The sequence below is a fragment of the Hippoglossus stenolepis genome, chromosome 4 (genome assembly GCF_022539355.2).
Source record: "Hippoglossus stenolepis isolate QCI-W04-F060 chromosome 4, HSTE1.2, whole genome shotgun sequence".
In the NCBI taxonomy this organism is placed as follows: Eukaryota; Metazoa; Chordata; class Actinopteri; order Pleuronectiformes; family Pleuronectidae; genus Hippoglossus; species Hippoglossus stenolepis.
Window position 1 is genome coordinate 11,551,982 of NC_061486.1, and position 26,165 is coordinate 11,578,146.

At 39.5% G+C, this 26,165-nt stretch overlaps 1 protein-coding gene across 1 annotated transcript; it reads right to left on the bottom strand.

The window, feature by feature from the left end:
- Positions 1-5,470: 5,470 nt before the first annotated feature.
- Positions 5,471-17,025, bottom strand: si:dkey-202l22.3 (7 transmembrane receptor domain-containing protein). The gene is made up of 4 exons (XM_047339614.1): positions 16,699-17,025; positions 10,818-11,302; positions 9,464-9,894; positions 5,471-8,327 (listed from the first exon to the last, which is right to left on the bottom strand). The coding sequence occupies exons 2-4, from the start codon at positions 11,284-11,286 to the stop codon at positions 8,100-8,102; spliced, it is 1,128 nt and encodes a 375-aa protein (XP_047195570.1). The 5' UTR covers positions 11,287-11,302; positions 16,699-17,025; the 3' UTR covers positions 5,471-8,099.
- Between the last annotated feature and the right edge of the window lie 9,140 nt (positions 17,026-26,165).

The window sequence follows — 26,165 nt, forward strand, 5'->3', positions numbered from 1 at the left end:
TATACTTGTTTTTGTTGCCTCTTTTCCAGCATAAACAGTGACCAGAGTCCAGCCCTAATGACATCATTTTATGAGCTCCTGGTTAGGATTACTGGTAAGATGTGATGTGATGTGGTTAGGTTAGGGCAGTGATTCTCAAACTGTGGGGCGCGGAGGCATAACAGGTGGGGCCGCGACCGAGAGGGGGAAATGTGATGGGGAACTGTTGTGACGGAATCTTTTTTTACGGCGGAACAGTAAACAAAATCGTGCTTTCAGCGTAGCCATAGTGTTCGGTCAGCGACGTGGATGAAATGGAGAGATATTTGACAGGGACGAAAAAAGGAAAACAAGCCGTGCTTCCGAGACAGACAAGAAACAGTGTTCAAAAATCAAGTTGAAAAGAAAGTATGACGAAGCCTATCTTGCTCTTTCGTGCGCTCTCTATCTGATGTGTGTGTGAAGCTGCACGTCGATACATCACCAGCTGACCACAGGACATATAAGCAGTATGGACAGTATGAACCCTGATGCGGTGTAGGATTCTCTTAAAGCCTACAAAGCCAATCTCTTGCGCAGTAGATGATGCACAGGCAGCCCAGTCTCCTGGATTATTACTCTGTTTGTCTTTCAAATCCTATTGAAAAAACAAGTGAAATAATTTTCAGTTAACTTTTGGTATTTGTCTGAAACCTTCTTTTACAGTTTCCTAATTACCTTGATCAAAAGAATATTCTAGGCGGCATTACTTGTGTTTAAAATATGTTATATTTTCAGGAGACGAGGCTGCTGTTGTTGTTCAGTGTTAAAAACTTGTTTGGTGGTTTGTTAGTTGGTTTTAACATTATGAGATAGGGCATTTTTGACTTCACTGCATTTTCCAAGGGAATAATTCACAGATCTTGATGAAATAAATTAGACATATTTGATTGAACTAATTGAATTCGCTTGATTGAAATTAAGGGGATTCTTTTCTAAATCAGGGGCCATAAAGAGGCCACAATTTACATAAAGGGGCCAATTATATGCAGTTATATGCCACACATCATTGATTATATTTTGAAAAGTGTTCCTTGTTCAAGCACATTGAGTAATTCAAAGAAGGCTTAGAAAATAGAAATTCTTCACAAGTTGTCACATCTATTCTTGGTATTTTTAGTAAGTGACCAGGGGCACTTCAGGGACCAATCAGATTTCAGCCAGGGCACAGTGCCCCTGGATCCGCCCCTGCTGCTCTGTGGCCTGGCGGTGGTATGTGCCTTCCTGAGTTCCATTCTATTTTTTTCTGAAGTCAGTCCCATGTAAAGCACCTGCTGCCCGAAATACTCGCTCGAGCCTTGTGTATGTTAGTCACTGGGTGAACGTGATCCCTGAACTAATCCTTAAAAGATTGATCAAAATGATTTATATCTTCAGTTGGAGCAAATGGCTTTAAGATGGTAAGTATTGATAGTTGGACTTGTTGGCCTGGGCTGAAAAAGGGCCTATCTCACACTGTTCAAGAAAGTGAAAAAAATGATCCTGGATCTGCCTCCTGATCCAGATCCTCACCAAAATGTAACAGGTTCTTCCCTGACAGCCAAGTTTCAAGATAATCCATCGCGTTTTCGCATGATCTTGCTCACAGAAAAACAAACAAGCATAGAAAACACAATGACAAGCCCTAACTGGTGATGTTTTATTTGCCACATCAGGTTTTCATCAGGTCCACAGCTCACTCTGTGCAAGAGGCAGAGAAAGGGATGGAAAAAGAAAGAAAAACCTATTCATACAAATCCATGTGAGGTTCAACAATGACGTCCTTCGATCTCTATTATTAGACCTCAGTATTCTAACCAGTCATGGCTTAATGTAATATGAAGCAGCACTTCTTGAAAGAGCGACTTGAAGTGCAGTTTAAAAACATTACCTGAGGCCGCACTCCATCATCTGGTGGCATTAGACCCAAGTTATTACATTTTCTGTCGACTGAGCTTTTAATGAGCAAAGTCAGGCTGTAGCCAGACTCCCTGGGAAATCAATAGTTTCATTGATTAGCTGCTGTGACTCATAAGCTCATAATGCAGGCTTGGTTTAAATGCATTATATACTCAAGCTATTTTAAGACAATGTTACATTAGCACTGAGTACTGTGTAACAAACAAAACAATAGAAAAAGTAATGTTTCATCTCCTCTGCTGTAAGTTATAAGCAATCACTGCTAATCAGTTAAAACCTCTGTTAAACGCTGGTTTCCTCCTTCACACTGTTGTTGTGTCTTTAATGAAACAGCCAGTCATTATAATCAAACTCCATTTTACACAGACACAACGCATTTCACAAGCTCAAACCCAGATTAGTTAGATTAGAGATTTCATTTGGATCACAATAGGCAGGATATTCGATTTTCCCAATGCAACTCACGCACTAGAGTTTGTGTTTCTGTTAGTGAGTGTATAGTAATGCATAGTCTTTACTGCCTACTTGAATTGATAAACAAAAGTGTTTGATATGTCTTTCGTTAGTTTTTTTCAAATTGGAAATAAAATCAAGTGAGCTTTATTTACAGCCCCAAAATAATCTATACGTCACTTTATATTCTTAAAAGATATATATATATATATATATATATATACACTACCGTTCAAAAGTTTGGGGTCACCCAGACAATTTCGTGTTTTCCATGAAAACTCACACTTTTATTCATCAAATGAGTTGCAAAATGAATAGAAAGTATAGTCAAGACATTGACGAGGTTAGAAATAATGATTTTTATTTGAAATATTAATTTTGTTCCTCAAACTTTGCTTTCGTCAAAGAATGCTCCATTTGCAGCAATTACAGCATTGCAGACCTTTGGCATTCTAGCTGTTAATTTGTTGAGGTAATCTGTAGAAATTTCACCCCACGCTTCCTGAAGCACCTCCCACAAGTTGGATTGGCTTGATGGGCACTTCTTGCATACCCTACAGTCAAGCTGCTCCCACAACAGCTCAATGGGGTTGAGATCTGGTGACTGCGCTGGCCACTCCATTACAGACAGCATACCAGCTGCCTGCTTCTTCCCTAAATAGTTCTTGCATAATTTGGAGGTGTGCTTTGGGTCATTGTCCTGTTGTAGGAGGAAATTGGCTCCAATCAAGCGCTGTCCACAGGGTATGGCATGGCGTTGCAAAATGGAGTGATAGCCTTCCTTATTTAAAATCCCTTTACCTTGTACAAATCTCCCACTTTACCAGCACCAAAGCAGCCCCAGACCATCACATTACCTCCACCATGCTTGACAGATGGCGTCAGGCACTCTTCCAGCATCTTTTCACTTGTTCTGCGTCTCACAAATGTTCTTCTGTGTGATCCAAACACCTCAAACTTTGATTCGTCTGTCCATAACACTTTTTCCAATCTTCCTCTTTCCAATGTCTGTGTTCTTTTGCCCATATCAATCTTTTCTTTTTATTGGCCAGTCTCGGATATGGCTTTTTCTTTGCCACTCTGCCTAGAAGGCCAGCATCCCGGAGTCGCCTCTTCACTGTAGACGTTGACACTGGCGTTTTGCGGGTACCATTTAAAGAAGCTGCCAGTTGAGGACCTGTGAGGCGTCTATTTCTCAAACTAGAGACTCTAATATACTTGTCTTCTTGCTGAGTTGTGCACCGGGGCCTCCCACTTCTCTTTCTACTCTGGTTAGAGCCCGTTTGTGCTGTTCTCTGAAGGGAGTAGTACACACCGTTGTAGGAAATTTTCAGTTTCTTCGCAATTTCTCGCATTGGAATAGCCTTCATTTCTAAGAACAAGAATAGACTGGAGAGTTTCACATGAAAGTTCTCTTTTTCTGGCCATTTTGAGAGTATAATCGAACCCACAAATGTGATGCTCCAGATACTCAACTAGCTCAAAGGAAGGCCAGTTTTATAGCTTCTCTCACCAGCAAAACAGTTTTCAGCTGTGCTAACATAATTGCACAAGGGTTTTCAAGGGTTTTCTAATCATCCATTAGTCTTCTAAGGCGATTAGCAAACACAATGTACCTTAGAACACTGGAGTGATAGTTGCTGGAAATGGGCCTCTATACACCTATGTAGATATTTCATTAAAAACCAGACGTTTCCACCTAGAATAGTCATTTACCACATTAACAATGTATAGAGTGTATTTCTGATTAATTTAATGTTATCTTCATTGAAAAAAACAGTGCTTTTCTTTGAAAAATAAGGAAATTTCTAAGTGACCCCAAACTTTTGAACGGTAGTGTATATATATATAGACAAACAATAAACACTGCACTATAGGCATAAGATTCATTAGATTTATAATAGTGAGAAAAAAATTACAATATTGAATGAGTAGATAACAAACATATAAAATTAATTACCCAATGTGGCGGATCAGAGTGGTTTTCATGTGTTTACTACTTTTGCACAACTGTAAGGTTGAATATGCAATAATTAATACTAATCCTCTACGTGCAGTTTTCTTTGAGCTCTAAAAACATTGTGTTATCTTTAAAATTTGTTTTGGTTTTCCAGTTTTCAAACTCAGCACTCATCAGCCTCGCCGCAGGCAGCAGGCAGCAGGCAGCAGCCAGCCGCTGTTATAAACATCTGATAACACATCAGCACACAGATCCTGCACAGCACCAAACATCACATACACTTGTAAAATCTAATCCAATTCCATATATATATATAGATTCTACCTTCATGAGGACGATAAGGTTCAGTTTTGACTGTCAGAGAGGTCATTTTTTTTATTTCTCTTGAGGTTATGTTTGCTGAGGTGATGAACTGGGCTACATTGTAATGATAGGTGTTTCTTATGATTTGACATCCCCAAAACACAAGGGGGAAATATTAGAAACACATTGCAATATAATAAAGTCCAGTAAACGACCACTAAATACAACCTTATTGATAGACATAAGATAGAATGGCACACTCTACAATGGTAGAGAGCATATACCTCCACCGAGGCCCAACACTCCATCATGTTTGCTTGGACCAACTATTACAGATCCATATAAACTGTTTATTCCCCACTAAATCCACATGATCTTCTCTACACACTGGTGATAGTTACACGTTTCTAGCTCCTATTTATTACAGTATGGCAGCTGGAAAAATCCTACTCACCACATTTTAAATCCACTAGGTCCGGATATGCACCAAAGTGCACACAGTCATAAATATGAGTCCCCTATATGTCTACTTTTTTCCCTAAATTTTTCCCCAGGAAATCTGAGAACCTCTTGCATTGTTTAAAGAAAGTAAAACAAACAAACAAAGAGACCGGGGGTAATTAGCGCCTTTGTGTTACAAATGAGGTTTTACCAAAAAGTGTCAAACACACTAATTAATGCGATTTATGTGTTGCGCTGGATTACATTATTCTGTACAGGTTTATCTGATAAAGTGGCCAAGGAGTTCAAAACCAAAAACCAAAAACAGAAACATAAAGTTATTTCAGTTGTGTAATAAGTGATGAATTAAAAAAGTTACAAACAAGAGACACAGAATATTTCCCCACATTTTTAATTCATACACAAATGAATGAACAAACAAGTACGACATATTTTGACACCTGCATAAATATAAAGCCAGCCGGTTACTTTCTCTCTTTTTAATTGCGTCATTGTGCTTGAACACTCATGCAAGTTTATGTACAACAAACTTTAACCACAGTATATGGGGGAACGTAATTCTAACTCATCACATTAGGGAGCTTAGTTTGTTTATACAAACAGGTCTCAGCCAGAATCCACTCAACCTTGTGTCAGGTTAAACATTAAAGTTTGCATATTCATGAAAATCAACCACATGAAGAGAATAAACTGGTGCAGTTCTCAGTCCTGTGGACACAGAAAGTCAGAACTTGATCTCTATAATTAAAAGAGGACAAAATATCAACTCTGCATCCTAATTATTTTTCATCTTTGTGTTGTTTGAATGGAATTTTTCTACATCATAGCGTCACACTTGTTGCTGTGAGAGGCAGAAAAATAATACTTTAATTTGGACTTTTACGTCCACAGTGCAATAATTTACGTGTAATTGTTTTTGCACAGTTTGTTGGCTATTTGTTTATTTTAGTTTCTTATTTTTAAGAGCCGCATCATAACTGATCAAGATGCTTCACACTCCTCATTTTCAATGCAGGTGACAGGCTGATATCCCCCCTTTTAAAATGACATGTAACCTAAAATTACAACTTTATTCTCATAAAATTAGGACTTTGTTCATGTAAAATTACAACATAAACAACCTTATTCTTCAAAATATTAGATTTTTTCCCCTTCAAGCAGCTCTGGTTTGAAATGAGGAAACGACTCAGCTGAAAAATGCATCAAAAGCAACAGAATGTGATGATGTGTGATGTGGGTATGTCAGTCAAATGACCACAAATGACATTCAGCAAATAATCAGAGTGTTGGTAGATAGATGGAAGATAGATGATAACCAAGGAACGGACACTGTGCCTGGTATGAGGGCAGTTGAGGAACTGACCTCCCCTGTGAAGAACGGAGCAGTGACTCCTGCAGACCCTCTCAGAATCACCACCAGGGAAAGAATCAGACTGAGTGGAGTTGACCGCAGTCTCGTCTGCTGAGCAGCAAAGTAATGTGATTGTTGAAAGGTGACAGTTGGCCTCAGGTGCATTGGCTGGAAATCTGGGTCTTGTCACCTTCAGCTAAAGCTACACTGGGTCACTTGGTTCCTGTCAGTAGGCTGACCAATAGATTCTGGTTATTTTGGTTCAAGCCTCCTGTGCCACCCCTTTGTGGGCGGATGGAACACACAGTGTTGTGGTATTTCTGCAGACAGACAATGTGCTGTGTGCTATAATGCTTTTATTGTGTGAAATGCAAAGATGCAACCTTCCATTTAATTGCGGAAAAAATAATAAACGATCATAAATGTAATCATAAATCATAAAATCATAAACAGTAATAATAATTGTGAAAACTGTAGACCTCATAATAACTAAGTATCCACGTGGCCTAAATGTGATTTGGATCAAAAGAGCTGCTTCTCATGGTGAATCTTTTTCACAGGAGATGTGTTTGAAATTGACTTGATTGCCAGACCTTGATAAACAAAAAATGATTAATCTTAGTTGATGGAAATGCAACAGAAGTGGCGTCAGAACACCGACACTGATGGCTGGCTTTATTGTTCATGGTTTGAATATTGAATTGATCATTGTGTAAATCTTGTTTTCCAGACAGAGCCAAAGCAATGAGACTCCGTTTATTAGCCTCACTGCCATTCAGCCATTCAGCCATTATATATTTAGAACTGATTACATTTCACAAGCAGGGCTTTTAAGATTTCAGCTGCATATACTGCTGCATACAGGCCTAGATCCACACAACTGTACTGCTACATACACACAAACACACAGTTATTTATCTGTGTGCACAGTTAGACATTGGAGCCAAATAACACAATGAAAGTAAAATAGCAGGTAAAACATGTGCATTTTAAGAGAGCAATCTAATATAATGTAGAAGATATGTTATATGTTAGCCATAATATATAATATGACATAACTGAAATAGGATATAAGAGACATTTAAATCACATTTTGTCTTTAGCCTTGTCTTCATGTTCCAAATCCATGTCTCCCGTGAAGTCAAGCGTATAGTGTTCACATAAAACCAGACTCTGTGAGCTCAGTAACCATCCCTGGTCTCAGCATCCAGCACAAGTCAGAGCCAAAGAGTATGTTTATGCTGCAGCATCTGCTTAATGTTGACACCAGCAGCTCAGCCATCCAAGAAAAGCACAGGGATCCGAATGGATGACTTAATCTTCTTCATCATAAAAATGAACGCCAGTCTGGACTTGATCTTTTCCTGTTTGTAATAAGTAACCTTATTTAGAATTACCTCTGGTAACACTGTACAAGTCACAAAATGATGTAAAAATTATTTAAATGTATATATGCAGAGAAGCTTCATATTTCATTAACATCCATTTTAGGGTTGCAGGTGTTAGCTTGTGAGTAGTAGTAGTAGTAGTAGTAGTAGTAGTAGTAGTAGTAGTAGTAGTAGTAGTAGCATCAGTAGAAGTAGTAGTAGTATTATCAGCAGCAGCAGTAGTAGTATTAGCAGCAATAGTAGTAGTAGCAGACACAGGTTGAAATCAGCTCCTTGATGTCGCCGTCTCCAGCACTGCGCTCTGACGCTTGCGGCAAGGACAGAGGTAGCCTTTCAGGTGCATGCGGACTTTGCTGTGCAGTGAAGCGTAGATGAACGGGTTGTAGCACGCAGAGCTCATAGCTACTAAATGGCAGCAGACCTGTAAGACATTAATGTAGCGCTTCCCTATGAAGTGGAAGTCCGGGTCCAGGTCCAGCAACAGGTTCAGGACCTACACAGTGACATGGCAACAATTGTGATAAAGTCTGTAGGGAATTCTTGAAAATATACCATTTGTAAGATTGTGAAAATGACTTTGCTTCCCCTGGATAGTAGTGCAACAACAAAGGGACACTGGGTAGATAACCATGCATGCAGTAATGGTGTGCTAGGTAGAATGCTGATACTGCTTAATTTACCCAACTGGCAAACTTAGGCTTTAAAGGAGACACATTTTGCTTGTATTCAGGTTAATAATTTTAATTTGGGTTATTGCTTAAAAAATGTTTACATGCTCAAATCTTCATAAAACACATCACAGTCCTCATACTGTCCACTGCTGCAGCTCCTCTTTTCAGCCTCTGTCTGAAACGCTTTAGGCTCCTGTCTCTTTAAGACCCCCCTCCTAAACGCCCAGTCTGCTCTGATTGGCCAGCTAGCCCTTATATTTTTAGGCTTAATTTGTTATTGTTTTATTCACTGTATTCTATTCTATTTTTTATATTGTGCAGCTACTCTGATCTTGGAGCAAGCCGGGACAAGAATTTACTTCGGGATTAATAAAGTCTTTTCTGATCATTCCCATCTTATCTTATCTTTCTGTGGGAGAGGGGAGGTTCCTTTACCACAGACTTTGCATTTTTTATCTTCACAGACATTTTTGGCACATTTCACCAATCTTACTTGCAAACCATTCATGGGCAGACACTTGTAAAACGTGAGGCTGCCACAATTTTTGATTCGTTTGTCAGCAGGGTCTTCAAAACACTTCGAAACTGGCCAAGGTCTGTGCTAGAACGCCACAATATAAACTCTGCATTCTTCTTCCATTATGTGATCCTAATCTGTTTGTATTTTGCAAGGCTCATTGTGGATGCAGCGTTTGTTTTGTGGACACAATTACCTGTAGATGAGCTTCTGTGCTCAGTGATGTGTCAAATCTAATCATCTGGTCGACAATAAAGGCTTCACCCTTTTTGTATCACTCCACTGCTCTCGAGTCTATTATTTCTAGGCAGATATTTGTCAACTTGATCTTCCTCCTAAGCCTCTGCCAAATCAAGGTCGTGCTTAGAATCTCCTAAACTGAACATTTCAGATATGGAGTAAGAGAGGTGGATAGTCCAACTGAGATGGCCGTAGACTCACCTGCAGTGGTAGCCAACACAGGGCGAAGGCCAGAACTGAGGCCACCAGAAGATAGAAGGTCTTCTTCCTCCTTTGGCTCCAGCGCTGCTGACTGTTGGATGGCTCCCCGGGTATTGAATAGCGCTTTAGGCTGACAGTGATGGCACAGTAGGACATGCTGACGGACAGCAGGGGGATCATATAGGAGGCTATGAGGATGAAGCAGGAATAAAGCAGCCGCAGATTGCCACTATTTGGCCAGAATTCTTCACAAACCACCAAGTCGATACCACTCGGCCGCAGGTCCACATACCGAGTATAGAGAGAGGGAGGTGCGGCCAGAGCCAGAGATAAGAGCCATACACCCAGAGTCACTGCACCACAGCCCCACACAGAAATCCTCTTCCGAACCGGGTGAGCTGACACAGAAAGGAAACAAACACAGACATTGTGTACAACAGATGAAAGCATATGAATATTTCACACATTACATGTAGTATGAGTAGAAGTGAGATTAAAACCTATTTTAAACTAGAATGGTTCAGTAGAGCACTTACCTCTACCAGGGCTGAAATTCAATCTAGCTGCACCAAATTTCACAAACTCATAGAAATCATTTCCCTAAAATATGCCTGATTTTTATCATTTAATTGATATATAATATCCATAGCTCATTATTATAAAAGTGACCCCTAAATCATTTTAAATAATGTTAAGACACTTTTACTCAGTGAGGAAATAAGTAATGTAATATGTATGTAAAAATACCCCATTCTAAGTCCTGCATTAAAATCCTACTCAGCTAAAGGTGCATATATTGGCATTAGCAACAAACTGTTGTTTCAGTATCAGAGTGAAAGAACATTTTTTTATTCCCTCTGACTGATATATTATTATATACGACATAATTAGATGATTAATACTGAAGCGTCTGTGTTTCAGCAGCATGATGTAGCTGCATCAGGTGGAGCTACTTTGAGTTGGGCTTTATAGCGACACCAGATAAATCCGAGGGGTCATCAGATGATTAATGGGAGAAGCAAGAGGAAACAAGTTCTGATACAAACATCAGCTTTCATTTTTTAGACTTTTTATCTAAGTTAAACTTTCATTTAATTGTATCATTTGCATTTAAACATTCACTAAAATGAAAACCACATGAGAGTTTTGAAGGGAAAGAACACAACTTGGTGGAGATTGTTTGATATATAGTCTATTGTGTAAAAGGAACTTGTAACTGAAGCAGTCAAATTTATGTAGTGAAGTGTTAAGTATTATATTTCCCTCTGAAATGTAGTGGAGTGATAGAAAGTAGCATACAATGAAAAATGCTCAAGTAAAGTTCCTAAAAATGTATTTGGTGGTAATTGTACATAGTTACTTCCATTGCCCTTACCTACAACAACATAGCGGTCCACGGCGATGGCAGTGAGTGAAAGCACTGAGGCGAACACCGTGGCACATTGCAGCAAGGGGACCAGGTGGCACAGGGGCCTCCCAAAGGCCCAGCCATGGCTGTCGAAGGCATAAGACACAGTCAGAGGAACGCAGCTCAAACACATCAGCAGGTCGCCTGCAGCCAAGTTTCCGATGAAAATGTTTGTGGCATTGTGGAGTTTCTTGTCAGCCAGGATGCAAGCCAACAGGATGGAGTTTCCCACCCCGGCCACGGCCACTACGAGGCAGTAGAGAGGTAAGAAGAGGGGTTTGAAACGCAGAAGAAGCTCCATGCCCACGAAACTGTCCAGGGGGTCGCTGCGGTTGAGTCCTTGGCTTTTACTGCCTTCTTGTCCTGTTTCGTGGCTGATGTTACTGGTCACACTGAAATCCATGAAAATATCCATGTCTCTGCAGACCAACCTAAGTATAGAGGATAGCATAATTAATAATAAACCAATAGACAACAAGTAACTGATAAACCTCATATTAGTCATTCTGCTGGTGGAGCTTGCATGATCAATACATGCCTGCGCACGTTCTTAGGGAATTGACTGAATCACAGTGTTACAGAGATCACTGCAGATATCAGTGACAGCGAAAATAATTGACTGTTTCTAATCTAGAGAATAAAAAAACAAGTTCACTGCATCATTTGACATGGGGTTGTGGTTAATTCATTTCTTACATATAGCTTTTTTGATCCCATGTAAAATGTATGTGAAATTCTATTCACCTCCATTGTTCTGGTGCAGCGGCAAACATGCGAGTGACTGATGTTTCATGACCTGATGGTGGATATTGCACAAGAGGTTAATAACTGGCCTTTGAAAGGGTCTCTGGGGAAATAAGTGAGAGCGCATGTAACTGAAATTGTGGGATTAGCAAGAAGAGGGGAGTTTAGCCTCAGAGAGAGTTTAATGTTGCCATGCAACCATTTCAAAAATGCATTAATTTTCAACTTATATTTGTTTACATTTTTCCAAACTGGCTCATTTCAAACTATGACAAATTATCTATTAGCAGTTCCTCTTTGCACTGTGCGTACACTGGATCTCTCTCTCTCTCTCTCTCTCTCTCTCTCTCTCTCTCTCTCTCTCTCTCTCTCTCTCTCTCTCTCTCTCTCTCTCTCTCTCTCTCTCATTCTGCAGTTATCTCTGAATCCAGAGCTATATAATTAGATCTGTAAATATAATTATAATTATTTTCATTATAAAAACCTTATCTCTCTCTACTGATTTCCACCCATCTCTCCTCTCTCTCTCTCTCTCTCTCGCTCTCTCTCTCTCGCTCAAATTTCTCTCTTCTCACAACAACAAGTTCAAGGCAGATGGCTGCCTACACCGAGTCTGGAGTTAGCTGGTATTTTCTTCTCTACATTCACCAAATGTTTGCTGTTGTGGGAACTGTTGGGTTTCTCTATAATATTGTATCTTTTGAACTAGTGCTGTGTGATAATGCATGTTGTGATTTGTTGCTTTACAAATTAAAAAAATGAATCAAATTAAAGAAAACTTAAAAATCATGATGATTTTAAACAAGTTCTGCAGTTACAAGGGTTTTGCGATGTACATTGGAGTTATGACGTCCCCAGGAACTGCAAGTCACATAAAATATGAGTATTGTGATCATACCTGTCTGTCACATTTCTCTGACATCTCACTCGACATTGTTGCCTCATGCCGCTCCAGTTCTCTCTTCCTAAAATCATTAGACTGCATGGTGTTTTCCTGTGTGGCCAGGCAGCTGTTATTTGACCCATGTACGCAGTGAGTGAATATGCAAGGTATGTTGTCTCGATCCAAATCCCATCACAAAATTGCTCTGACAGTGAATGATTATGATCTTACATGAACGCGGGAGAATGTGTGTGTTCCCCTTAGGCCAGTCCTCCCAAGCATTTCATAGAATCATATTCCTTCTTTCATTCTTTAATGCTTGTGCAGAGATCTGGTTTATTTTTGATTCGTTTCAAGATAGTGAATCTCATCTGTAGTTTAAACCTGCAGCAGACTGTGTGTGAATATAAATTAGTTCAGTTTTGAGATTAAAATGACACCTCATGAGGAATGTTACAAAGATTCACTCATCTGTCCAGAGAGCAATCTAAGATGATGGATAAAGGATTTTGTATGCAGGCAAATACCTTGTGATTTATCCTACCATAAAACATTATGCACATTCTTCAAATAGCTGTGAAATCCCATTTCTGGCCACTTCAGCAACTCCCATTAATAATAAAACTATCATGCTCACCTTTAAAACCTCAACTGCTTTGGTTTGTAAGAATATGAAATATTAACTTTTTCTCAGACATAAAAAAAATAGAATTTCAGTCGATACTGAAAAACCAAACTCCCTCAGCTCCTGCTAAATCACGGCCTGCACTTACAATGATTTCTGACGTCTGTCAATGTGCCTTTCTTTTGAAAACGAAAAAAGATATATAACCCTAACCTTTGTCACAGCTTATTTTTGTACAATGTATGTAAGTGGAGTAGATCTGTCTCAGGGTTTTTTGTATTGTTATTATTTCCCTTTGAAAGGTCTTTTCGTGACGGCAGTTGAAAGTACATATTGATTGAGAAGAGGCTCAGTTCTTTGAATTTGAAAGTGACTTTCCTGTTCAGAAATAGACTCCTGGGGGAGGAGGTGTTTTGAAGCCGACTCTCTGCTGTTACATGTTGTGATTTTCCTGCAGCACCTGAACATCCTGCTGCCCAAAACCACTCTCTGTGTTGACCTGTTTTTGATATTTTAATAGCAATAGAAAAAGTAGTTTACAGATGTAAACAGATGAAACAGATGAAATACTAATGCATCAATATATAGTTTAAATTATGAGGGTTTTACAAAACACCATTAACAGGTAATAAAAATAGAATGAAATAGAATGATGGAATGTAAATATCCACTTAAAATGCAGAAATAATCGCAGTGACAGATTGTAAACATTTAAAAGGCCTTTCACATTTGCATTTCCATTTTTCACGCTTTTGATTTAATTAGTTCTTTAGTCTCTCGATGACACTTTGGGCTTGAGCTGGTAAAAACAAGGTCAAATTATGCAAATTAGCCAGGGGATGTAACAAGCTTTATTTATTTATAATTTATCAACATTTAAGAATACATCTAATAATAATTTGTTGAATTATTGTATTGGCACGTGTGGTTGACCATAGAAGAACACTTACAGCGATATTTCAAAGTAAAGCAATGTGTTTAGAAAGGTGGTGGGATATGACTGATATTAGACAGGACTGAGGTAGAAAATGCTGAATGAATCTTATGAGATCTGCTTCTTAATGTTTGATTCCTATTGGATTTTTTGATAGAAATATCTAGCTGGGCACAATTTGCCCAGGGCAGCAAAAAATCGATTTAAAGATGTCAATAGTTCAGCTTGAGCAAGAAATATTTATTCATCGCATGGCCTCATATATTTTGTGGGAGCTGAATTCATACAAATGGAAGCATCCTGAAGCATCCTAGCGTCGATTGGGTTCAATCCATCCAATAGTTGTTGAGACATTTCACCATGATCCATGAATCTTAATTGACCTGGTGATCATCTCAGGATCAGATCAAAAGGGAACCGTGAAGTACACGAGTGAACACCCCCAAGATGCGTTGAGGACACATTTGAGAACGGATCACTCTAAGTGAACATGAATGCAGATGCTTGAAGGGCAGGATGTGTCACTGAATGGTTTGATGTGTGATAATGGACCACATCTTGACATCAGTGACGCAGGTCTTTACCCACTTGACATCAGTGAAAGATTATAGGCTGATATTTTAGGCTGTGCAACTTTTGTTTGCTTCTACCATTGATGTCTAATAAATGGAAAAGAAATAGTTAAAACCCACTGAGCAGCTGCTGCAGGTTTGTCAGAACTGACACAGTAGCTGAGGTGTTTTCATTCACAATTCTCAGGATGAACAAGCTTTTTCAATAAAGGTGGTTACAGCACAGCTGAGCTTTTCCACCCCATCACTGTGTGAATGAATGATTCAAATAGTTGATCAAATCTTTAACAGGTGGTTCCACTGCAGAGATTCAATATGTGTCACACATCCATGCAATCAGCTAGAAGGGGCATATTGGAAATGTGCCATGTCCAATTTTAATCCTGTTAGAAGCCATTTCTTGCAGAGCAGCTCTCTCCATGTTGGATCTAGCTCCTGTCAGATGCAGATGTTATTGTGTCCTCGATTTCTAATTTGCTCTGCACGTGTCCACAATCAACGTAGGAATAGGTTTTCTGATCCCATCTGGTTCCTTGCTGGCTACTTCATCTCAACGCCTGGAAGAAACTCACCCTTGCCTAGTAACGCTGTTACCGTGGCCTATGTAGAAACCGAAGGCAGCTAATTTGTGAGACGTGAGGAGAATTGAGAACCCTCCAAATGCAAAACAGAAAGGACAGCTCATGATGGCTCTCACTCTGTTCAGACTGCTCTCTCCTCCGCTCTGTCCTAACATTTTCACTCTCACCGCCTCCACTGACATTTCCTGACCTGAGCCCTTTATATCAATCTTGCATTTCCATCTTTGTGAGAGTGCAGAGGCATCAGAGAGTTGGGGGCCAAATAAGGTCAAATTGGTGATACGCAATTCTGATCAATAATTGAATCAGAAACATAGGTCTGCTCCTGTTCACGATTGCCACACAAAATGTGTTTTAGTGCAAATACTACAATGTAAAACAATTTGTGCTACAAATATAGATATCTAATTTCTAACACTTAATCTCCATAAATTAAACGTTATGTTTGAATTGCATGGTTATGAAAGTCTGAACCAGATACTGGACAGTTTGAGGTGTTTGAGAGTCACACTGAAGTTTCACACCGCAGTGAGAATGTCTCTCTGCAGGGCTAATGATCGACTGCTGGCCAAATGTTATTATCGGCTGCTGAGCCTTTCATTAGGAGAGGTCAAAACCTCTCTAAATAACATCCGCCAAGGAACAGCGAAACACGATTTAAGATGACCAAACACATATATACACATTTGGAAAAAAAAGTTCAGGGAATGAAAAACAAAATCTGCATTTAGGGTTTAAGGTTAGTTGTGTTAGGCTGAATGCCTGCTAGCAGAATTTATCAAGTGTTGCCCATCTGTTAATATTTTTTTTATACCATTAAATATAAAATATTAATGTGTATGAATTTATTCATATGAATACAATGGGCAATTATATGCTTTGCAGGGGAAAAAATGTTTTGTCTTGCATGAATACTGCTGAAATGCATCATCTTTCTAATCCATGTATGTATACACATGCCCCACGCAAGCACATGAATATGTCACGCAATTACCCCACAGGCTCATATTTTATTGGGCACAAAAATTCCGTTATATAGAATTTAATCTGTGGCTTTCAGTCGGTCTTCCTGTCTGCACCTGGGACTTGAACAAAGATGCTTTGGTGCTCTGCTGTCGTGCTAATGCTCCTGAAAGCTCACACACAGAAGTGCAGGACTATTAAACCTGTGAAATCGTCATTATTGATGAATCTGGGACAGTCTTTGTTTGGCAGTGATTGTAAGTAACTTTGAGATTCAAGTCATTTATCATAAGGCGCTTCTTTATTTTGTCCAGCCTCAAAACAAAGAACGTATTGATTATAAAATGTGGCTTCTTATAAGATAGTACTTGAATCAACAAGCTGAATGGTATCTGACTTAAAAAAATTAATTCTAATTAGACAACTATGAACATGTGTGGAAGAATGATGGTGCTATGTTTTTGTGTGTGTGTCCTTACTTGAGCAAGTCATTAATGTCAATGCGTGCAGTGAATTGTATCTTACCTGTGCAGATGTTCAAGACCGGAGACACCGGGAAAATCCTTGTGTGGCGTCTCTGCAGTTCAGCAATATGAGTGGATTTTCTTCTCCTTTTCTTCACCCCGTTTCTCTCTGGTTGCAGATCTTACATCAAGCTTCCCTGCAGCTTTTACAGAATGCCACAGTGATTTGAGGAGTCGGGCAGGCACGGTGTTGTCTCACTCAGCACTGAGATTCAGAGGGACAGAGGGAGGGAGAAAGAAGAGGGACCCACATTACCACCACAATCACCCATAAGCTGTGCCTCCTCCTACCTATTCTCCCTTTATTTAGCATATTTTGGATCCACACACTTTCACACCTCACATATATACACAAACAAACACCTGTGCCACAACCTATTGCTTGTCCCTCTGGAGAGAGGACAAGTTTTTTTTGCTCTATTTGCTTTAAGAAATCCTTGTTTGCCTGGAGAGTCTCCAAGGAATGACAAAGAAGATGAGACACCAGTGAAAAGGGGACAGACTCATATTTACCGTTTTGTCCCCTGGGACAAGAAGAGGTGGATGAGAATATCCAGGTATTGAACAGTAAAAGAAAAAAAAATTCCAGCTGGGTTAAACTGAGGAAGACGGCAAATACACTTGCTTCCTCTGCATAATTTAACAATTAGTAACAGATTAATTATCTCATAATGATGATGACCCTGATTCTACAAAACCCTCGGGGCACATTCAAGTCAGCAGTGTTGGAAGATTATCCCCCAGTGTTCAGATAGTTTTTCCTCCTTTCATCTCCCTCGTCCCTCTCTCTGCCCACAGCACAGACATTTGCTCCGCAGCTTCTTTTCACACCTCATCAGTTGGTGGGGGTGACCAGTTGAAAAGCCTACAAGACGGACCACTCAATAGGATGCCCCACTGCGATGAGCCCATGAAAGGCGGAGAGCATGGAGTGCTGTTTCAGAGGAATTCTATGCAGCAGATCCTTTATTTGTAAGAGCCGGTGAGAAATCCGAATGTTTGATTGGTGTCTCTGGCCGGTGTGAAAGGCTTGTAAACCAGAGGGAGTTGAAAAGGCAGAGGCGTTCAGGAGATCTTCAGCTGCAGGTCTCAGGGATGAATGGCAGAGTACATAAACACAGGTTTGGTTGAGTCACAAGCACAACATGGTCAAACGTTTTGTCCTTAAACCATAGATATTTGTTTGTCTTTTCCAACATCTTCATGTCAGATATTTGGTATGTGTGTATTTTTGTATTTAAGCACTATGTTCTAAAATAATGACTGTCCCCCTGCACTGAATCTTAATTACAGCTATTGATGCATGCATACGCTTTTAGTCAGTCAGTCAGTCAGTCAGTCATTGAGGCTCAGTTGACATTTATTAAACCTTGTAACTAGTGTGTCACCGTTATCACTGTAATTACTTCTTTGACTTTTACATAGAGGTATAGTAATCATATAAAAATATTTGTTTGAGGGTGTATGTGCATGCAAATGTGTGTGTGTGTGTGTGTGTGTGTGTGTGTGTGTGTGTGTGTGTGTGTGTGTGTGTGTGTGTGTGTGTGTGTGTGTGTGTGTGTGGTGTGTTTGTGTGTGTGTGTATACAGTGAACTTAAATCCCTGATTTTGACTTAAGGGCATCAAGTCTCTTTCCTGAGACACATTCTGAAAACCTCTCAGGTGGAAAGGATGTTGTAAACAACACAGCAGCTGACAACCACCGCTAAACCCATGGATTCCAAATGCACTCAGGCCTACAGAGGCGCAGGAAGTGTTCCGATAATTTACTTCTACATCTGTAATCAATGTGTTTATATTAACATTATGTGAGGATGATGAGGAAATGTGACAGAGTGAAAGGGTTTTCTTAAATTCATGAACCTACAGAGAATCATCACCTGAACCAGGCGTCCATGCTCACCGACACATGATTGGCAGGAATGAGGGGGAAATACTTGCGTTCAGAGCTGTACTTTATGGTGCACCCACTGTCTAGCACGCGAGCCCATCGTCTATTCATGTCTTGCAGGTCAGGAGGTAACTCACACAGAGACACTTAAATATGAGCACAGACCGTAAACCTTTCGTCTCACTGGCAACCTCCACCTTGCCTGTGTGATCCTTTCTGCAGAAAGCTTTTAGAAATAAACTTACAAAGACAACTTGTCTCAGAACCTCGTTTGTTGACCAATTTCCACCACAGAAGGACGAGTAGAGCACCCTGAACTGACGGCCGCTGTCGTGAAACAGGATCATCAGGTGGATGGGACGCGTGCTTCTCCAACTCCTGGTAAACCAGGATTTAGAAACGGTTGTTATAATGGGAATCATATGATACATGGGTACAATTGTTGATAATATCTTTTTTGTCGATGGACAAATTGATGAACACATTTTTTCTCAGCTCTAAACTCTTACACCAACCTACTTGTATTAAGTTTAGGAAGCAGCTGAGTATTTAAAGATGCACAGATATTTTTGACGACTGTGACTTTACATGAACAGCTAAACTAAACAACTCCTCACATTTCATGAAATAAACATAATTAAGTACCTCAAGGATCTGATTCCTCTGAGCTCATGGACTTTGCCGGCCAGGCAGCACTGACAGATTGTGGATGACTGGATTGTGTGACTTGGCTCTGGGCTCCTTGGAGGAGGAATGCCAGCAACACAACACAAATTATTATACGACACATAACAACAGAGAAAATAATCAGTCACATAATTATCAGACTATGAATTAACAGTAACATCCCTCATCATAGTACCTTTGGCAGGTTATTTTCTTTCTGTTTATTGTGTTCTGAAAAATACGAAAAGTAAAAAAACTGAGAGGGACATCTGGTCTTTTCATCACTGATCAATGGCTAACTGAAAAAACAGTAACATATGTGATATCAGCTGATAATCTGTGTGCTTACCAGTATATTCAGCCGTGGATGTGATGGGAGATACAGTGGAGCCAAATGTAAATGTTTTAAGTGAAGACATGAAAAGATTCAATGGGAATTATCTGAATAATCTAAACTAATAACATGGATGATTAGAAAGTGTAATTCTTGTACATTGTCTAGTCAAGATATTGTGTAAAGTATCTTCTATCTCCTGTAGTTTATATTTTAATTTAATAGAAGACTATCAATTGTAATGTTATATCCAGAGAAAGTCTGTGTTTCAGGTGATACCACTGACCTTCACTATAAAATTCTTCAGAAAACCAAGAAAAACTCAATATTTAAAACCATTATTTAAATCCACTATTTAATCCAAAGAAATGTACTAATGTGCTGAAGGACATGGAGTTATTGAAATTAAATGGAAAGTCATTGCAGCCAAGTCGGTCAATGTGTCCCACAGAAAAAATGGAGCTTAAGCTAAATGTCAAACTGATGATGTATCGTGTCTGAAGTGAGGAAGAGCACCCGGCGCTGGAGGATTCCTCTCTGAACACAGACTTCTGTCAAGAGCTGAAAAAAGGAAAACCGTCAAAGGAGACAATATCGCTCCATCCATAACCTGGGTGACCATTAAAAGTCCAACTTATTGTAATTTGGTTAATATGAATTAGGAAATCAGGTCCTCTCTACAGAGGCCGCCTTTTTTTAGGTGATTTTTTAGGTGATTAGGTTGTCCAGACTGGACAACCTAATCACCTTTTGAGTTTTTATGACAACTGAAGTCTACCACAGGTTCTCTTTCTTGAAACTTTAAAATATATAAGAAATAAGAAAAGAGAAAAGAGAAAAGTTATACCAAGATTCAATACTACTGAGCCGGATTCTGAGCCGTATGCTCCCATGACAGGTACACAGACAGGGCAGATGTTATGCTGAGGTCTGCCTGCCCACGGATAACGGTTTGTCCATCACAGAAACACACACATAAACTACAGTTAAACCATGTTCTGCCTACTGAGGACGGTAAAAGCATTTTGGATTTTTTGACGTCCAGTGCTGCATGTGTGTGTGCATTAAATTTCCTCCATTGAAGGTCCTTTAACAAATTGTAACGTCCGTCTAAGCTAGCTAGCTCGACGCGCTTCTTTTAAATTTGGGGATTTGGTGTTTGATGTATGAACCCGGGACAGACTGGGTCACGGTTCTTGCTTGCACGACAGACTTCAGCTACCAAGTAGAATAGTAATACAACATAAGTTCATCTCACACAAGCAAGTACACAAACCCCAATATCACAATCTACACACACACACGCACACACACAAACCTGTATTGCATGGGTGCACATCTATACAAGGCAACTCATTTCAACTCATCCCTAATATTTATGCAATTGTCACCAGTTGGCTCCACAAAGAAGAAAGCTAAAACCGCCCTAGAGGCCCAGTTGCAAATGCTGATATCATTTTAACATGGAGTGTGAGTGACACTCCATGTGATCAGTATTTTTCATGCTCAGAATAAAGTCTAACAAATATAATCTAATACTTCAGTGTCTGTCACTCTGATATTGATTTTTTTAACCAATATCATCATATTTTGTGCGGTTTTAAAAGGAAACATCAACTGAAAGAGCTTTTGTTTTACCTTCGTTTGGATCAGACAGCCATGGAAATCTGAGTGGAGATACAAAGTGCTGCTTAAAGCTGTTCACTGTTATGTCACCGGTGTATTTATTTGTCTATCACAAAGGGCTGACATTTATCTTCAGCCTAGATGATGTTCAGTTTCCTTCTCTTTCTGGCAAGGCATTGCAGCGCACATGAACTTTATTAGCATGTTTTGATTCAGTTTAATGTAGTTTGTTATTTTGACTGTCGAGTAGGAAATGCTCGAGCTGCAAAAATAGTTCTTTTATTCAATGGTTGTTTGGTGCTGTGCATGTTTATTGGTGGATTTACAAATGACATAAACCAATATTACATGAAAGGGCACTTTATTATTATACTTGTGTATGTTGTGGACAGATTTAGTGAATTTAAATGTTGTAACTACCTACCTTAGTGGAGGTATGCATTATTTTCAACAGAAATTATATTTTCAGTCCAGATAACAGACAGACAGACTAAGTAGTTCCACTGTGAGTAAAGTAGCTTGGGGATTCCAGGGGAAACCATGCCCAGTAGGTGGCACAGCAGCTACGTCTGTATGTGGGTAAATATTTCAATAGGCAGAGAGGGTAAAACAAGCACTGACACAGAATTATTGTACAATTTTCACAGAAGGCTGGAGTCAGTGCTGGAGCCAACTGATGACTGATGACTGTTGACTTCCCACCAAAGTAAGCAGGACATAGTTAGATTGTGTTTGAGACATAAAATATGTTCACATGTTTGTGTTAGCTGAGGCACTATTTGCTCTTGCCTGGTATAACAATGGCAGGCTGGGGCATTTCTCATTTACCAGACGCATGGACTCAACAAAGAAACGTCTTATCGTATTGGCCACGTTGAAAGGAGCTGTTACTTCCTCTGCCACGGGACGGCACCACATGTTTTCTGTCATTTTCCAACTTACAATCATGTGACATTACAGATGTTTTGTCCATGTCCTGACATTTAAAATGTATGTCTTACTGCTAGGAATTATGGAAAGAGTCTATGTTCAACAAATCACAATTTGTCTCATGGGGCTTTAACAAGGTGTGACATCGTCTACCCTAAACCCTCAGCAAGAGTAAGGAAAAACTACAACAAATAAAAACCTTTAACAGGGAAAAAGAACGTAGAAACCTCAGAGAGAGCCACATGTGAGGGATCCCTCTCCCAGGACGGACACAAGTGCAATAGATGCCATGTGTAATGGAGAACATCAGAAAACTTTTTTTTTAAGTATAGAAAGTAAAGCCAAAGCGACATGATCGCCCCCTGATGGCTGGCTGCAGTTTTGGTCACAAACCCTCGCCTCCAATCAACCTCTGCCTCAAACTACTAAACTCCACCCCCGGATCACTACTGCAGAGACTTTGGCTCCAAATGCCATCCCTGGCAATAGTGCAGATGCGTCATCCACCTTAATGTACCATATGGTTTGGACTTGCCATGATGAATGTAACACATTGTCGTTGGCAGATCTGTTCTTCTGTGTTTCTTGCTTTTGTACTTCCTGTCTTTATCCTGTCTCCTGCTGCTGTGATTATCTGCCCGTCTCACCCTAATGTCTTTTACCTATATTAAATTATCTCTGCTTCTCTTGTGTATTTAATCTCTGTGCTCCCAGTCCTGCCTTTCAGTTTATCTGGTCAGTGTTGACTCTGTTCTAATCAGTCCTGGTCTTTGTCCCCTGGTGTCTCTGTAAGTTTATGTTTAGCTCATGTTCCTGAGTTTAATTGTCTGCGTTCATGTTATCAGAGTCTGGATTTATTATATGGCTTTTCTGCCTGCTTTCTTGGATCCCTGCCATTTTGTACAGCTGAGTCACCTGTGTTGCCAGATGGGAAAATGTTGAAGTATCATACCAGAAGCTTAAACTTATCATAAAAGGATCAAATTCTCGTACATCATGGACATTTTGGCATTATTGATCGTACAGAGGGCAAAAATGATCGTGCAAATGCGATAATTATCCTACATATGGCAACACTGGGACTCACTGTGGGCCTGTAGATTCAATTAAGCCTTCACTTCACCTACACCTGGTTGCATTTGTGTCCTGTTTCCAAAACCCCCTCACCACCACATTTCTGCTGAGAACTTTCCACAAAATCTGTTGTGGAATGAGTAATTTCCACTTTCAAAGCAGCTGTTGTTTTCCATTCGTTTCAGTTTTGCTATGAAAATCTACTGGCAGGTACTTAAAACTTGCAGCTGTATCCACCAGGTTTGATCACTCCCACTCACCAGACCAAAAAGCTTAAAGCCGTTTATCACAGCAGCTGTCTGGCTGGCTGCTTGCGGCGAGTCAGGAGTGAAAGTCTGTTACGGCTATATATACCTTTAGAAAAAAATGTGCCTGATATTTATGTTACTTTTGAACCAATTTGAGGTGCCAGAGTGACAGACTACAGTACTTCAGAGTTATAGATTAGATAGAGATAAGTTGCTCCGTGGTCCGTATAGTAAACTCTGAGCTGCCAGTGATGTGTAAACAGCAGTATTTACTGGATGCCTCAGTTTAACTGAAGACACTGGTGGCTGAAACATATTGCAGACTGCAAATCAAAGTGACAACCGATTTGAAATAAAACTGAGTAAAAAAAACAAAAACCTGCCCTGCGAAGCTTCGCTGCGTTCAATGTCACTGCTGTTGATGCTGGGCTGCCTAGAAACAGAAGAGGATGTTTTTGAAATGCAAGTGACCTTTAAAGACTGAAAGCTTGATGGACACTTGATGTAATTGGTGGTGGAATTGTGCTTTAAAAATTAGCACTATCTGAGAGCTATCGCTGAAGACTCTTCAGCGATAGCCACCATCAGGTCAGTTGTAGATTAATGACAAAATACTTCCAAAGAAGAATTATATTTACATAAATTCTTCTTTTATTTACCTTACTCCACTGGATTACCAAAAGCAAATCACCTTAGAAATTAACTATCTTTGAAGAAAAAACATAATGCAGACTTCTCCAGAAAAGGACATTGAGTGTTGCATGGGAGTTTTAATAGTTTGAAGCACTTTTCAATGACTTTTCAATCCTGTTCTAGGAGGTTGAATAAGTGCTTTTCCATCTGCTCCATCTGTTGGAGATCCAGTTAGCCTCCTGTTGAACTGCCTGTGTAGTTTTTGTTTCTTTAGCTTGACGCTGAAAACGAAAAGAAACTACTGCAGCTGAAAATTAGATCATCGTAGATTACTCTAATAACAGTATTTCAAGGCGAGACTTCACCACTTAACTATGAAAGCTGTGAGCAATAATGGACTTTAATCTTTGATTCAATAGATAAAACCATGTTCAGTATGGACAGACACACACAGCATACGTGAGCCCGTTGCCTGGCCCCTTAATTTGCCTGCATGTTTGACCTTCCCTTTAGCAGATATAAGCCTGATTATTGATGACTTCTAAAACAGTTTTACCTGAAATATGACACTGACACGTATACAGACATATAAAGTATGTATTTGGGAATTTTACCACAGTGTTAAGCACCTCTGATTCACCGAATAAGAATATCTAGTGTCTTTCACAGTGAAGCAGTTGCATCAACTTGTACTTTCCTTTCATTTTGTGCACATCTGATAGAGACTGACTGTAATGGATTTTTAACCCCAGAAACTCTCTGTAACCCATTATTTTTTTCATTCATTATTTCATGCCACCGTGGGCACAATTTGGCTTTTGCGATTTTTATGTTTTGATAATTTTCTTTGTGTTGATGCATACGGCATAGAATTTGCAAAGGGTGTGTATTTTTTGTCAAATTGTTCATCCCACAGCCATTAGAACCTAAATAACACTTTTCCACGTTATATGCTTCAACTCTGAGGTCCTGGCTATAAAATTTATATTTTTTACTGTTCAATATCATATTGAACCATTTTGCCATATTATATCGGTAAATTACATACTTTTTTGGTTAAACAGCAAGTGATTAAAACTCGACACCCCGACCTCTCATTGATTTTGGCTCCTTGTGGATTTGTCAGGCAACAGGCAGAGCTGTCGGCTTTATCGACTTTTCCAGGTGTGATAGAATAAACCTATTGTCATGATGGTCTGTAAACCTGCTGCTCATGGTTTGCTTCTATGCTTCTATGCTGAGTGTTAACCTTTGTTACCCTGGTGTAATTTGCACTGTTGCCAATATATTCCAATCAGAGTTGGTTGATTTAACCTCGAATTGGAGGTCAGCACAGGGATATTTGCAAGTGTGTGTGTGTGTTCCTGTACTTATTGCTTTGTGAGGACCATTTCAAGCATAGACCCTACAGAGTAAGGACATTTTTGGAAAGTGAGGACATATTGGCCGGTCCTCACTTCTTTAAAGGACTGTTTTAGGGTTTAGATTTGGTTTTAGGGTTAGGGTTAGAATTAGATTTAGGTTAGGGTAAGGCATTTAATTTGGGCATTATGCCAATGAGTGTCCTCACTAAGATAGAAGTACAAACATGTGTGTGCGTGTGTGTGTGTGTGAGTGCACGCGTAAGAGAGACAGTTTATACAGTATGAGTTTCACAGACTTGTGTATTTCAGTGTAATAAATTATGATGGCAATGCAGTGATGTCTTGATAACTAAGCTAATTTTTAAATGAATTAAGTGTAACTGTAAATTCATAGTTGTCTCCAACAGACAGCATAAAAAACAACAACAACTGAAAACAACCCCTCGAAATTAGGATTTGTTAGAAGGTAATAAAATAAATATAGTTGGTGCTTGGATTCATGTAATTCACACTGGGATAAATGACACGACGTAAACGAATTGCAGAGAGAAAGATAGAGATAAAAGGCACTTCTGTTATTTCACTGTGCGCCACAAAATATAAAAAATATATAACTTGTATTTTATTCAAACAAGTGTTGTGTTGAGACAAAGTGCAAAGAGGACATTCTCTCATGATATTCACTGTGGAGGAGTAGCCTTC